Source organism: Rhinolophus sinicus, chromosome 16 (genome assembly GCF_057876585.1).
Source record: "Rhinolophus sinicus isolate RSI-liver-muscle chromosome 16, RSI-T2T, whole genome shotgun sequence".
Taxonomy (NCBI): Eukaryota; Metazoa; Chordata; class Mammalia; order Chiroptera; family Rhinolophidae; genus Rhinolophus; species Rhinolophus sinicus.
The window spans coordinates 53508895-53524219 of NC_142516.1; the positions used below are offsets into that span (position 1 = coordinate 53508895).

General features: G+C 36.9%; 1 protein-coding gene across 6 annotated transcripts in view; it reads left to right on the top strand.

The window, feature by feature from the left end:
• KDM4C (lysine demethylase 4C) overlaps positions 1 to 15325 on the top strand; it is a 383956-nt gene that overhangs the window by 93981 nt on the left and 274650 nt on the right. For 5 of the 6 annotated variants that reach the window (XM_088793095.1, XM_019727138.3, XM_088793096.1 and 2 more), the window contains one exon: positions 11159 to 11352. The exons of the other annotated variant lie outside the window; for it this stretch is intronic. In XM_088793095.1, coding sequence (XP_088649221.1) covers positions 11159 to 11352 — 194 coding nt within the window. The remainder of the gene's footprint in view (positions 1 to 11158; positions 11353 to 15325) is intronic. 6 annotated transcript variants of the gene reach the window in all.

The window sequence follows — 15325 nt, forward strand, 5'->3', positions numbered from 1 at the left end:
TATGTCTGCACAAGCAATGTACATACCTTAATTACCAAATACTTTACTGCTACAAAATTTTGACCATTATCTGAGCCTTCTGAGACTTGTAATCTTTTTGCTGGTGGAGGGTCTTGCCTTGATATTGAGGGCTGCTGACTGATCAGGGTGGTGGTTTCAGCAATTTCTTAAAATAAGGCAACAGTACAAATGGCTGCATTGATTGACTTTTCTTTTCACAGATGATTTCTCTGTAGTATGCATTGCTGTTTGATAGCATTTTACCCACAGTAGAACTTCTTTGAAAATTGGAGTCAGTCCTCTCAAACCTGCTGCTGCTCTATCAACTAAGTTGATGTAATATTCTAAATCCCTTGTTGTCATTGCAACAATCTTCACAGCATCTTCACCAAGAGTAGATTTCATCTCAAGAAACCACTTTCTTTGCTCATCTATAAGAAACAACTCCTCATTCGTTAAAAGTTTTATCTCGAGACTGCAGCAATTCAGTCGCATCTTCAGGCTCACTTCTAGTTCTAGTTCTCTTGCTGTTTCCACGACATCTGTAGTTACTTCCTTCATTGAAGTCTTGAACCCCTCAAAGTCACCCATGAGGGTTGGAATCAATTTCTCGCAAACTTGCTAATGTTGATATTTTGACTTCTTCCCATGAACCACGAATGTTCTTAATGGCATCTTAATGGTGAATCCTTTGCAGAAGGTTTTCAGTTTGCTCAGTGCAGTGTTGTCAACAAACCTTCAATTTGTAACGCATTATATGCTAAGAGCAATAAAGGAAAGCACAATAAAATGAAGTATGCCTGTATTGTGTTTTATTTCTTGCCTTTGAAAAATAGTTTTCTCACACACGCATATTTTTAAAAAGTATATTTAATTTGGCTTATTTTTTAACCATATTAAAAATAGTATCACTTTATGTAGACCTCTGGGACTTTGATTTTTTCACCTAGTGGTAGGTTTCCCATGTTTATTTGTATTATTGTATGAGCTGTTGTTCAGTCATTTTCATTGCTGTATAATATTCCATTTTGTGAGTATACATTTTATTTTTTATTATCCTGCCAGGGAATATTTTCTTTTTCTTTCTCTTTTTAAAAATAAATACTGCTGCTGTGAACATATTTCTGTACATGGTTCCTGCACATGTATAAAAGTTTCCTTAAAGCACTTACCTAGGACTGGAAGTGCTGTCTCATAGAGTGTTCAACTTTACCCCAGATACTGTTGAATTGTTTTCCAAAGAATTTGTACCAATTTAGGTTCCTCCAGCAGTGTATAATTATTTTTAAGGCAGTCTTATTGACGTATAATTTACATACCACAAAATTGACCTATTTCAAGTGTATTATTCAATGATTTTTGTGCAACCATCACTACCAATCCAGACTTAGAATGTTTCATCACCTCCAGAAGCTTTCTCATGCTTACGTGTATCCTCTTTAGCACTTAATATTAGTCACCTTATTACTTGTTAATCTTGCGACTGTAAAATGTCTTGTGTGTGAATTTGCCTTTTTCTGATTACAAATGATGTAGAATACATATTTTCATGTCTGTATTAGCCATTCATGTTTCCTCTTTTGTGAAACGTCCTCTACTTATTTTTCTATTAGATTATTTGATGTTTTCTTATTATTTGGAATTCCTTATGTATTCTGGATACCAACACTATGCCAGTTATATTTGTTGAATTGTTTCAGTTGTGCTTGTTCTTTTCATTTTTTTGTTTCTTTTATTTTCAGTGTCTTATGTTTTTAGTAGTAATCCATTTTTTTGGAGATTTTTTAAAACTTTTTCTTTTTAAACTTGTATGTATTTTAAGTGTGTTTTTCCAGGATCCATCAGCTCCAAGTCACATAGTTGTTTCAATCTAGTTGTGGAGGGCATAGCTCACAGTGGCCCATGTGGGGAATCGAACCGGCAACCTTGTTGTTAAGAGCACCGTGCTCTAACCAACTGAGCTAACCGGCCGCCCTAGTAATAACCCATTTTAATTGTAGCACCTGAGGCTGTAATAAAGGGTACATTTTATAAACTTCACAGGACTGTTGTACACATTCAGTAAAGTGACAACTGCACACTACCACTTAGTATCTCAAAATCAGGAACATACTTTTGAACGGTTTAAATGCAATGTACAGAATTAAAAACGAAATCAGAAGCCATTCACAGTAATACTAACTGTGAATTAAATGTTTTATACTGAGTGCTTGATATAGCAGCCAATATCTAGTAGAGGATGTTGAAAGTGATTCAAGATTCTCATCCTGTTGTACTCCTTTGGGACGGTGTCTTTAGTAAGTATGTGACTGGCTTAAGGTGGGTACCACCAGGACCAGAAGAGCAAGTAAAGTTCTACCACAGTTTTTGTAGTTTTCATTTTTCTCCATTAGGAATGAACAGTGAGAATTAAATACCTATCTTTACATGTATACTAGGTATACTGTGAAAGTATATGTTTACAAACATATAAAAATACTTGGTAACTAATTTGATAAGGAAATAATGTATAAAGGCGTGTAGAAAAACAATCATCTCTTACCCTGGAAAGATCAATTTTGTATTTTATATTACATCAAACAAAACAGTTATAGTTTTTTTTTTGAATCCTTTATACAGAAATACTTGAAAAGGAAGACAGAGTTATTTATTTTTACCTTCATTTTGATCGTGAAAAAAGTTAAATTAAAAAAACAAGAACATTGAAATGCCTAAGTCCAAAATGAGCCCAAATATTTAGCCACATAGAATATTATCATCTCCCAGTAAGTCAGTTATACTGAAGGCTTTAGAAGCAGTTTTTAATCTGTAAATATAGTACACATTTTCATACTTTTGGCCACTGGAAAACAAAAGCTGTAGCATCAGTAAAGATCAGCGATACCTGTTTTGTAAATTCAGTACAGTGGTTAAGTAAAGTTGACATCAAAATTTTTAGATAGGCTTATTTACAGTGTCTTTTAATGAACAAAGACTTTAATTTTAATGTAATTGATTTTTTTTATCAATCTTCTCTTTTATTAATTATATGTACTTGTATTTGTATCTCTCTTGGGACTCTGACCCCATGAACGTAGACATACTTATTCTGTCCTACTTTACCTTTCAGATTTTCCATATCGTATTTCTGTACTGCACTGTGTGTTAACGTCGTTAATTTTATCTACTCTTGTTTAACCCTTTCATTGAGTTTTTTTGTTTAATAATGATATATTTCACTCCTAGAAGTCCACCCTTTCCCCCCAGATCTGACTGGTCATTCCAAATAGTTTATTTTATTTGCTTGTCTTTGCGATTCCAGGTTTTATTTCTTTAAGCATTTCATATTGTTTAATGTCTCTCTGTTAATTCTGATATCAACAGTCCTGGGATGAAGGAGGGAAACATTTTAAATGCTTTGTTGGTTGTTTCCGCGAGCTTTCTCCAGTGTTAGCTTGCCTCCCTGGGTACATGGCAATCTTTGGTTGTATGCTTTAGCTTGATCTTAATTTGTGGAAAATTTACAGGTCGCAATAGAAGCTTTTCTCCCAATAGGATTGAGGTTGTTTCTGCCTGGGACCAGGGATATCATTAACATGAAATCCTCAATCCTCAGACTCAAGGCAGGAGTACCGAACTCTGTATCTGTAGGCCTTTATTTGACTCGGCACTTCCCCCTTTTTCTTCTCTGTTCTCCTCCTTTTTATACTCGTATTTACCTTTTAAATGTGAACAGTCTCTTCATATGGTCCTTTTATTGCAGAATTTTTTTGTTTCTTTCAAAACTTGCTCTACATTGGTTATTGTCTAGACCTTTAGAAAGAAAAGAGCACTGCTATAAAATTGTAGGTATTTTGGTGTGTAAAAATGCAAAAAATGAAAAGTGGTCTGTTTTAAAAGTAAAAAGGTTAGATAATGTGAGACACTTTTGTGGAAAAGAAGAGCAAAATGAGCTAGCATATCACACATTGTAATTAACTTTAAAGCAAAATGAATCTCACATGAGTCTTAATTTTATTCTTACTGTGTAAAGATCCAAAGGAAATCCTCAGTCATTTAAAAATGTGGATCAGAGCTTTCATTTCAGTTATTGAAAGGTACAGTTTTCACACATTACATATGAAGTGGATTGAATTTTGAAGTCTTGAAAGTAGTAACCAAGTTTTCTTTTTCTTTTTCCATGTGTATTATCTTTGCGACTTAAAGGACTTGTTACAAACATATGAATTAGTGGAAGTAATTTACATTAGCGTAGCTTTAAGTTACCAGAAAATTAATGGAGATTGGGTGGATGGTCTTTTGTTTGGATCACAGTACTCTAATAGATGTTGGTTGGGCCGTGATAAGGGTTTTGTAGGAAGGGGTGGTAAGAGACAAATGAGGAAAAGCAGAATATTTTAAAAAATACTTAAAAATTAGTATTTTTATTTAATTAGTTTAAGCAAAAAATACCTAAAAAATACTGCAGAGTACTGTGCTAATGAGAAACACCATGTCACAATGCTGAGTTATAAAAATGGGACCAGCACCAGTATTTATGAAGGGAATGCTTACAAAGAATTGTGATTTGCTAGACTGACGATACATTTGCTGCTGAGGAGACTGACTGCTCTGTCTTAATTCTCACACAGGATGGGCCGGTTACTTACTGAGCATCTTCCATCTGTAAAATGAGGGTGTTTTGCTTTTGTTTTCCTAGCATGGGGATTGTCCCAGTGCATTATAGTTTCCTGCGTTAATAAAATAATTACTCAGTACCTACAGTTTCAAGACTTGGCACTAGATTTTTGGTAAATGCCAGATTTAAAGAAAATGCTACTTTTATTTTCTAAGCTTGTTTACTAATTTTTAAAAGACATTTTTGCGTACATTGCCTTGTTGCTTCTCAGTAATCTGATGGGAGATACAAGTCATGTTATTAAGTATAAGAGAAGTCCCCAGTTCTATAGTTGGTAGGCTTTGACAAAGGCAATTTAAATAGGTGATAGCTGTGTCAGCTCTTGTGAAGACCAAAAGCACGGCATTCAGTTATAACTCTGTGATCACATTTTTGTGGTAGAAGAAATACTGGTCCATCTGTATTTTGGTCCATTTTGTAATTTGGTCCATCTGTAATACTGAAGGTGCTGAGGACAATGGCAGGATTGGGGTGGGGGTGGGGAAAGAAACATGTGAGTTAGATGGTGACATTGATGAGGATAGAATATAGTGATGGTAATGGAGATGCTGAAAGCCGTGAGAGAGTGACAGGTTAGTGGTGCAGAACTAATTTTGGAGAACAAGGGCCATATAGACTCTTCCTCTTCTACTCTATGAAAGGTACCATAAAAATATAATCAGTAATAATGGAGTGTGTCAATTTATCAGTTGTTTCTCTATGGCCACCCAGACTTTTGTGTAAAGCAAATGAGAAGGCAGCTCCCAAAATATGTAGAATAGGGAGAAAAAATTCTTGACTGTATTGAGTCTTCAGTTGCAAGTGTTTCCGTGGTCATCCAAGGCTTTTTTCACATGCTTGTTGTTGATAGTATAGTAATTTCTTGTATTTACAGGCAAGTGATTTTAGCTATTCTGCAATGTAGCGTCAGGTTGACATTAGTGCAGTGTAGCTCACAGAATTGTCACCTATGCATTTGGCAGATGTGCATGGTGTGGTTAAACCCTTGTACATCTTTCTTCAGCCCCCTCATCATTCTTATCCTGGTTCCTGCTTCTCTGAAGAAGTGACACAGTTTTGTTCAGGACTGTTTTACTTAAACCTGTGTGCTAGATTCCACTAATTCTGCAGTTGGTTATTCAGTTTTTACAACTGTTCAGGCTTTGCATTTCCCCATTTTACTCGGTATCTCTCTGTTTGCATATTTGATTTTTACACAGTGATGGAAAGTGGGGGGAAACAAGTATATATAGAGAAAATTCCTGTCACACCACTTTCACAATCTCACTTTAGTTACTGGACACATTTATGGAGTACCTAACATGGTTATTTACTGTTGGGCAACTATATGATTAGTTTTTAAAATACGGAACCATTTTCTTTGCCCCAAGCTCATAATCACTAACTTTGTATTTACAGCCTATCTCCAAAACTCCTTCCTCCCTTTTAAATTATTGCAATAAATGTGAACTCCTTAATATCTGCTACCTTTTTGCGAATGTGGTCACAGATATATTTTGTTTGATGCACATAGTTTTAAAAGTTGGTTAATGTCACATAAAATTTGGATTTTGGGCTTTACTTAAAATACCAGAGGATCTGGCAGCATTCCCAGTGACAGCAATACATAGGAGGAGCTGAGTAATGGCTGTCCCCGTTAGACAGGATAATAGATGGTGTCCAAATTATCTCCCCACCCCTTTTTTGATCTACACCTGGTTGTCGCACTCATTGATGTTACCTGCCTGGCTCTTTGGGCACCTGAGCTTGTAACTCCTGCTTTATCGCTCAGCTCTTTACTTCCTGCTGTCCCCTCTGGAACTCTTGTTGAGGTGGGATAGGCTCTGAACCCCAGGGGATACCACTCAAAGAAACTGTGGTCCTGAAACTGCCTCCCACATTTTTAAAAGAAAAATTTAGTGAGAAAGAAAGATTTAAAAAATATTTTCATATGCATTTTGCAATCTTGTCTTTATAACTGTCCCTTGAGGGAGGCAAGTCTGGATTTATGTATGTTGGGAAGGCTTGGGTCCCCACTACTGCTGGCAAGAGTGTATTTTTTTAAAGTAGATCCAGTGCGAGACTAGACCTTGACTGTGGCCGTTTCCAGGTGGCCACAGTCCTGTCATGGCCTAGTTGGCAGACTTGAACCTTGGTCACTGCTTTGCCATGAATGACCATTGAGAAACCATTCGCTCCTATAACTGGTGAGTGGCGGAGCCCCCAGTATTTGATTAGAGAACTTTCGACTCCCTTAGAGCATGCTGCTTTTCTGATAATTGTGTCATTTTTTGAGGTAGGAATTCTTCATTTCATTTTGCTTTTAGCATGCAGAAAAAGAGTATGTGTGCTAAACTTTTTATAAGTTTACTAATTTGTCTTTTATCTTAGAAGAACATTTTCGTAAGCTTTAATGGGTGTGCCCTCATTTTTACATACGTTACTTTAAAAAAAAAAGCCCATTCAGTACAATTGGTTCCTAGTTTTAATCTTTTAGTCTATCTTCATTTAGAGATACCTTTTTGGGATGTTTTGATTGCTTTTCATTTACACCATCTCTGTGTATTTTGAGGTGACACAATCAAATTACCTATGTGTATCATGTCAGTAGATGTGACCATTTTCTGGGTGGAATATGGGTTCTTAAATGCGCTCTCTTCTGTGGTCGGAATTATTCTGTTTTCCTCCTGAGTTAGTATTTGGGCTGGGCATTGAGGGAACTGCCTATTACAATGCTCTGTAATGTGCTTTCCCACCAGAGCTATTTTATGGGATGTTCATATACTGTATAAACAAAGTTTCATGGTCAAACCGTATTTGGGAAATGTGGAGTTAAGCAAAGTCAAACAGAATTCCTTATGGTAGGTCCTCTCAGAGCCCTCAGAGAGCTTCTGAAGAGAAGGAGGAAAGGAGGCCAAAGATTTTTGACCGCGGCCTCTGGTATGGTTAACATTCCATTGACAATATTTTGGGAAACATTGGCTTACCGTGCTTTTGCATGGTTTCTCTCTGTTAGGTGGGAATGGCTCTTTCTTGGTGAGGTTTCTAACGACATGTTACTGCCGTGTCGTCCTTCCATCTCTGAGTGACTGAGTGCGTCAGGGGTCGTGGATGCTCTCAGTCCTAAGAGGAGGGTGCTCACTGGCCTGGACATGTCCCCGAGTGACGGGGCTGTGGACTGACACTTGGTATAGTCTCTCTGTGTTGGTTTGTAGATGCCTCGTTCATCCTTTGATGTCAGTTTGGGGTACTCACTCCCTCTGCGAAGTCCAAAGCCTGGTCCTTCAACAGCTCCCGACTCTGGTCATGCTAATAAAGGTTGAAGCGTTCTTTTAGACTGCCATCTGATTCCTGAGAGGCGGAAGATAAAGGAAAGATCCTTGATAAACCTCTCAATTATATATATATGTGCACAAATCATGGTTCCAATGGTGAATTATTTCAGCAAAACGACAGACAGCGTAAATACACAAATGGAGCAGGACAGGCCTAGAATGCTGACTGGGTAATTGGGGTGAAGGGACGCAGGAGGAAACGTTTGTCCAGTGGAGGTCAAGTGAGTGACAAATATTGTGTAGAAGAGGTTTATTTGAGGGGACAGAATCTGGGAAGAGACATTTGTCTATGAACTTGGGCTGATGTGTGGACTTCCTGCTGAGATTCCGTGGCTTTAAGTTTTGAACCGTTTGACAAATTCTGGGGTTTGTTTGTATCAGGGCTCTTTCTGGAGACTTTTACACTAAATCAGTTCTATCACTAAATCCCTTCCCGTCCCCCCTCCCCCGAACCCCAAAAGAAGCATTTTTTATTATAAGCCTTGCCAGTGTTTGTTTAGAATGGCTTTACCCCTGGGTGGGGGGAATGCAGCAGTTGTGTGTGTTTGCCTGTCCTAAATTTTAGCTCTTTGTTGACAGTTGTTGCTGAGAGAGGAGGATGATATGTTGTATTTTAAAATGATCAGAACTGGAAGCATAGAGTTTATGAGTGAAGGCCCAGGAGTCAGATAGAGTTAGGTGTATCTTTGCTGCCTACTACTTGCTAGGAGTATTAGTTTTTCCATTTGTTCTTTTGGATATACTGTTACCTATTTTGCGGGATTGTTTGAGTAGGTGTGGTGTGTATGTCGTGTATGTGTTATGTAATGAGGTAAAGTATGGTGTGACACTTTGCCTAAATGCCAGGCTAGGTGTACTCCTTGTCTGAATTTGTGGAGACCTGGTGCTCTTCAGTTCAGAGCCTGTCATTGGAGGCAGTTAAGCCAGTTCAGCCGATAGTAGAGAACAGCAATTGGAGAAGGAATTTAGAAGCAGTAAGATTTATCCTCAGTCTCTGTTATATGAGTTATTCTTAATATTTTAATCACCTCTTTAACTGGAATTAGATGAGTTTTTATTTTAGCAAAAGAAATTAAGTCTCAGCATCATGGCAACCTTGGCCATTGTTTGGCCATGCTGCAAACTTGTTATTTGCCCATGAATGGGGAGAACTTCAGTAGAAAATTTCATAGGACTTTATTTTCTCTTATCATGTGTTCAGCTGTTGTTTTGGAAGAAGCTTTCCAGTAAGATTTACTAGAGAATAGTAGAGGTATTTATTCCATCAGTTCTAAGAAATAATAAGTTTTATTTTCTAAAGGTTTTATGTCCTTTAGCGTGTTTAGCACTCCAGGCGTCTCTGGGAGGGTGCTAGCACTCATGTTTTCTTGAAGAAAGACTGGCAGCTCAGAAAATCTCAGTGAATCACCCTGGTCAGCGACAGAGGTGGGGTTAGAATCTGAGTCTTCTGCAAGCACTGTTTCTTCTCTACCTTCATCCCCTGAGACCCACAAGTCTAGGGATGTCAAATAATTCATCCTCAGTTATTTATAATGTCGGTCAGTAATAAAATTAAGACTTCTCCAAATGTAGGAATTTCGGAGGAATAGTTTGTTCCTAAATTTGCACGCTCATTCAGTTTAAAAATGTTTCCTATAATATGGCTCTCATTTATTACTTCAGATTCATTGCCTCAGTAATGACTTTTAAATAGGACTTTATTATTAGAGTGATTGAACTGAAGTCCGATTGGACTAGAGTTAAGAGATTGCACCACTATAAATAGAATGAGATAAAATATTCTACATAATTTGATTGAACTTTTATGAGTTCTCATAAATTGGAATCTAGGATCTTCTCGAAAAGGATACTTACTTTGACCAATTTCCTGATAACAAACTTCCCACTGTGGGATTTAAGATAGATTGGCTACTTAGGAGAATTTGGGGATTAAATTATTTCCACTGGCACTTTGTTACCTGAGGCAGAGCTTCATTAACTGCTCCATCAACAATTTTTTTAACCAAGAAGCTTGAGGAAGTAAGAATAGTACACGGATTAGAGAATCATCTGTAGACCAAAACAAAAACAGAATAGCCGTACATTTTTAGTGTATAAGGGAAATATTGGGTGTAGTTGTCTATGAGGCCATTGCCATAGTTATTGGAGAGCCTTATTGGTATACATGATTAATTTAATGCCCCTCCTTAATAGCACCATGAGGAGGTGGAAATGGATTTAAAGGCATTGCAGTTTCCTCATGATTGCATAGGAATGGCACAATCTCTGATATTTATATTTGATTATTAGAAAGGCATATGGGAAAAATACATAGTTTGTATATATTTTGAGCAGTTGATAATGAATTAATATAATGAATTAATAATTGATTGGTAAGTTCTAATAAAACCAGAATCTTTTCCTATCACCTTAACTCTTGTACCAGCAACTCTAACCTTTTCTCTCTATCATCACCAGCCATGTTGGGTTACTGTTAGAAAACTACATCATTCCAGCAATTTTACCAAAGTTTGGATAAGTATCGTTAGCAGTTACTCCATGTTTAAATTTTTCCATTAACATAAGATGTTAATATTTCATTGAAGAAGCAGTAAAAGCACAGTGATCTGGGGCCTAGGATAGTGCTAAGAGTTTTTCCAATAGAGTTCAATTTTAAGGAAATGATCTATTACATGGTAAAATTGAAATGGGTAGGGATGAGGGAGGGATGAAAGAAGATGTATTTTGCTAGTGATATCTTGAAACGATGTCTTATGTTGACTGACTTCTAAACTAATATACAGGTAAACAAACACACTGAAAAAAAAAAAAGAACCTCCACACAAAAAGGTGTGTCAAAGATGGAAAGCACACTACACGTATGCTTTGGAGCAGGGATTTTTTTTTCCTAACAGCAAATGGGGAGTGGGGATTCAAGATCCATTTCCATTGGGAATTGGAGTTACTTGGTATAATTTTATCCTAATATTTATACAGAACCACATAATGCTTATGATAATCTTGGATAATTAATAACAGATATGTAAATATATGTGTGTTTCTTATATAATGATTGCTTTATTTTCCATTCCTAAGTGAATGAAAATATGCAGTGTAATAATTTTGGCAGATGGTAGTTTGATTAGTAAATATTATTTTTATTAGTGTATTAATGTTTGATTTTTTTCTCTCTCTTTCCTGGTTCCAGGGTGTGGATGAATGGAACATAGCTCGCCTAAATACGGTCTTGGATGTGGTTGAGGAAGAGTGCGGTATTTCTATTGAGGGTGTAAATACCCCGTATCTCTATTTTGGCATGTGGAAAACCACATTCGCATGGCACACCGAGGATATGGATCTCTACAGCATTAATTATCTCCACTTTGGAGAGCCCAAGTCTTGGCAAGTTACACGTTTAATATTCATTTGCTTTGGAGATTTGAAGTTTGGGCAATATGAATCTACTGAAGAGGATGTTTTCCCTTTGGTGTATTCAGATTTATATGAGCTGCGTAGGAAAGTTTTTGTTTGTAATTATTGTCTTCCACTCTGCCCAGGGTTTTGCTGAAAAGCATAGAGCTAGTGGTGACTTGTCTATCTAAAGTTGCCTACAGACCATTTTGTAGGAGATGATGGATTGACAGATATTTCAGTTGTAAAGAATTTGTTGGGCATCTTTACTTACCTGAGCATTTGTTGGAAGGTATGTAGGAAAGTTGAATTCCTGGATGTAGAGTACCAAGTAATCTTAATGATCTTCTGGTTCAGCTTTCTCTAAATGACAAGTTCCATTTAGTATGTGGTGGGATAAATCAGGAGGCCTATTATTGCTCTTTGGATGAGAGGCATTGGTTTTTACAGAGTAAGTTAATGTTCATATGTGTTTTTAACTTAAAATTTCATGTGTTTGTGAGCCTCTCTCATCTTTCTGAGCAATGGTTTTAAGATTTACCACTCTGTAGAATGCATCATATAGTACATTCACTGCACATTTGTAATTATTATGCTGTTGATTACCCTGGTATCCTTTGTGGTCAGCTAGCTTCATGTTTTAAACTGCTTTTTGTGGGATTTTGTCTTAGGAGAGTTTAAATATCTGTTCTATTTTCTATAATACACGCACATGCAGCATAAGACAGAAGCATATGAAGCATCAACATGATGTTTTTGATGTTTGAGAACATGGTTAGGTGCTCTTCGGGGGCTTGTGCCAGCCCAGCAGCTTTCTTGGCTCCAATTTAAAGATAACGACCTCTTTCAAGTTCTCCTGCTGATCAGGTACAATGCTATGTACAATACTATGTACAATACTATGTACAATTTCTATTCTCATCTTGCCATTGAGGTTTTATCATTTGGTGAAGTGGGAAATTGTAAACTTTCCCTAAAAAAAATTCAAATGTAGTAAAACTTCCTAATTATCAAAATGACATTGAATTGGAAGGAAAATTTTAGGTGGAAAGGCAAAATTCTTAGGTCATACAAGAGAAATCCAGGCAGTTCTTCGTTTTCTATGGTGTTTTGTGATCTAAAAAAAACTAAGCGGGATGCTGTTTAAATTATTTTAAAGATGTTTTACTTGCACATTTAATTTGATAAATTCTTAGCATTCTGTTCTCTTAATGGAATAAGTCAAGCTTACACATTTTTAATAGGTGGTCTAGGATCTAGAGAGGCTTTGTGACAGTGTGATGGTATTGTTTAATACACAGGTGTTTACCGAGGGCCAGTTGTGAGTACAAACTTTAGGTCCTATGCGTCTCCATTTGTCATATTTCTTCAACACCACTCACACGTCTGTTGGCATGTCATCCTTTAGTACTTTTGGGACTTAGCTATGAGAGACTCGGAGAAATATATTCAACAATACATGGACTTCTGGTCAGTTTTTCAGCTGCATAGTTATCTCCATGCTCTTTCTGACACTCAATTTCAGTGTAGATAAAATTAAATGAAATGGATAAATTCAACATGTTGATGAAATCTAATATATAGGCAACTATATACTATATTTCCCTTAATAAATCTGAAAAGTTAGTAGCAAAACTTTTCTGGAGGTTTGTTAGATATTAATTAAGAATGCCTGAGATATTAATTTGAGTTTTTAGTATTAGAGGACTTTAGATGAGGTCTCTGCTTTCTTATGAAGAAAGATGATTTTTTTTCCCTTGTCTTGGGAGTAGATTATTTTGTCTCCTGAAAATCCCTTAGGGGAGGATATTCTGGTGAGGGATAAGACTGATTTAGAAACTTGTTTGTATCTTTGGGAAAGATTACCATAGTTTGTAAGTGAGAATAATTATGCCAGTTTCCAAAGGACTTCTTTCTCCCAGCATGTATAGTTTCAGTATTTAATTACTCTATTAGTTATTAAGCATATAGACTCCATTATATATGCATTGAGGGTAGATTTATAATAACATGATTATCTTTAACCTTGACCATTATTTATGATGATAAAGTAATAAAACACAGCAGGGAGTTATGACAGCTAATCTACATTCCATTTTCTAAGATAACTACTGTAGGAAATGAGTGATATAAATGACTCTAAGGGTATTTCCCAGTAGATTTATGAAAGATTATATTAGCTCAGCATAAATAATTTTGAGGTAAACTATAATCATTAAAATTCATTTTAGTAATCATCATAATATATTTGAAGTGAGCTTTGAAAGGTGGTAGAAGCAATACAAATTTAGGTAAGTATTGGGAGGCAGGTGGTGTGTGTGGCAAAGCTTAGACTTGAGAAACCAGCAAGCAAGGCTCTGGTCCTTATTCTGCTACTAACACGCTTGGCTTTGGACAGATAACTGTACTGTGGATCCCAGGTTCTTCACCCACAAAATGGCAAGGTTAACGAGGGTGATCGCCGATGCTCTAATTCTGTGACTTGTGATCAGAACTATAGGAATATGTTTACTGTACAAAACGAGGATGACAGGGTGTTGTAAGGTTGTGTGTGTGCGTGTGCAGGCCCTGGTTTCCCTTTCTGGTGCTGGGTTGTATCTGGGACAGTTACCTTTTTTTCCTCCAGGGATGACCTCTCTCAGGCTTGACGTCTCTGTCCCAGGCTGTGTGTCTTCCTTACAGGCTGACGTTGAACTTCTGCTTTTTCCTCTTCAGTTCTGGCACCAGTTCTGGGTATGATTATTGCAAAGACTGCTGCCTAAGGTCCCCTTCCTTCTTTCATGTCTCTACTGCCTTCCTCTGCTCCTGTATCTCTTAGATTTTGCTGGATGTCTTTCTGGATCATGTGCTGTCCCCACTATAGGCATGTGTTTGCATCTTTCAAGTGGTTGTAGACCCCCCTTTCCTATGCCTGCCTTGAAGTTGGGGTCTGTGTCTGTGCCTTTGAATCATCGGCAGTTAATGTGGGGCCTGGCTAGAGGACTGATGCTACGTAAATTATTCTTGTTCTGAATCAGAAGTGTTAAATTATTTTGGATCAATCTGTTTAAGGGCAGAGAAGGAAATATATATATATAACATTTTATAAATATTCTTGTCTAAAATGTAAGTATTAAGAACACTAAGTTTCCTGAGATTTCTGTGTAGCTGCAGATATGCACAGCTTCAGGTGGAAGCTCCGAGACATACTTTTCTGGGCACTACATGTGGCAGATTTTGCCGAGTAAGTGTTCACGAACACAGGGTTGTACTGAAGAAAGAGACTTTAGAGGAGCTGATGATTTATGTAAACATTTATGGCACAGAGGTTTAAGGGAACAAGAATGCTTAAAGTAAGCAGATAGAAAACTGCTTTGGCAGTCAGTGGTAAAGTTATTTATTTTCTTGGAATTAATATTGACTTTGGAGCAAGAAGACCTGTTTTAAAATCCCAGTCTGTCATTTACCAGCTGAATGACTTAGGGCAAAACACGGTACTTCTTTCATCATAAGTTTCTTTAACTGCCAAATGGTGGCATGATTTATTCACTGTCTACTTATAGGATTGCTAGGAGGGTCCAGGGATGTACTGGAGTAAAAAGTGCTTTGGAAACTGTAAAGTACTATTCAAATATTCACAATTACTATTATTTTATTAACCTTATGGAAATAATTTTTTGGTCATACTACTTACTTTAAGCCTAAACTTGGCATATAATGGAGTAAGAGTTTCAAGGTTAAATAAAATATAATTTTCCCTTCCATGCATCATGTGTGATAGTGGTTAGCTGCTGGGGGATATAGAATTTAGACGATGTCTAAAATCCTCCTTTCTGAGGCCGTGCCCAAACACGAGACTTTCAGATTTACTCTCTAGAGAATGAGAGAGGTGAGGTTTAAGAGGACGGGTCTTAACCCATGAAAAGGTTTAAAATCAGGAAAGAAGGTTCTCCTGAATGTTTTTAGAAAATTAAGGATGGGCTGC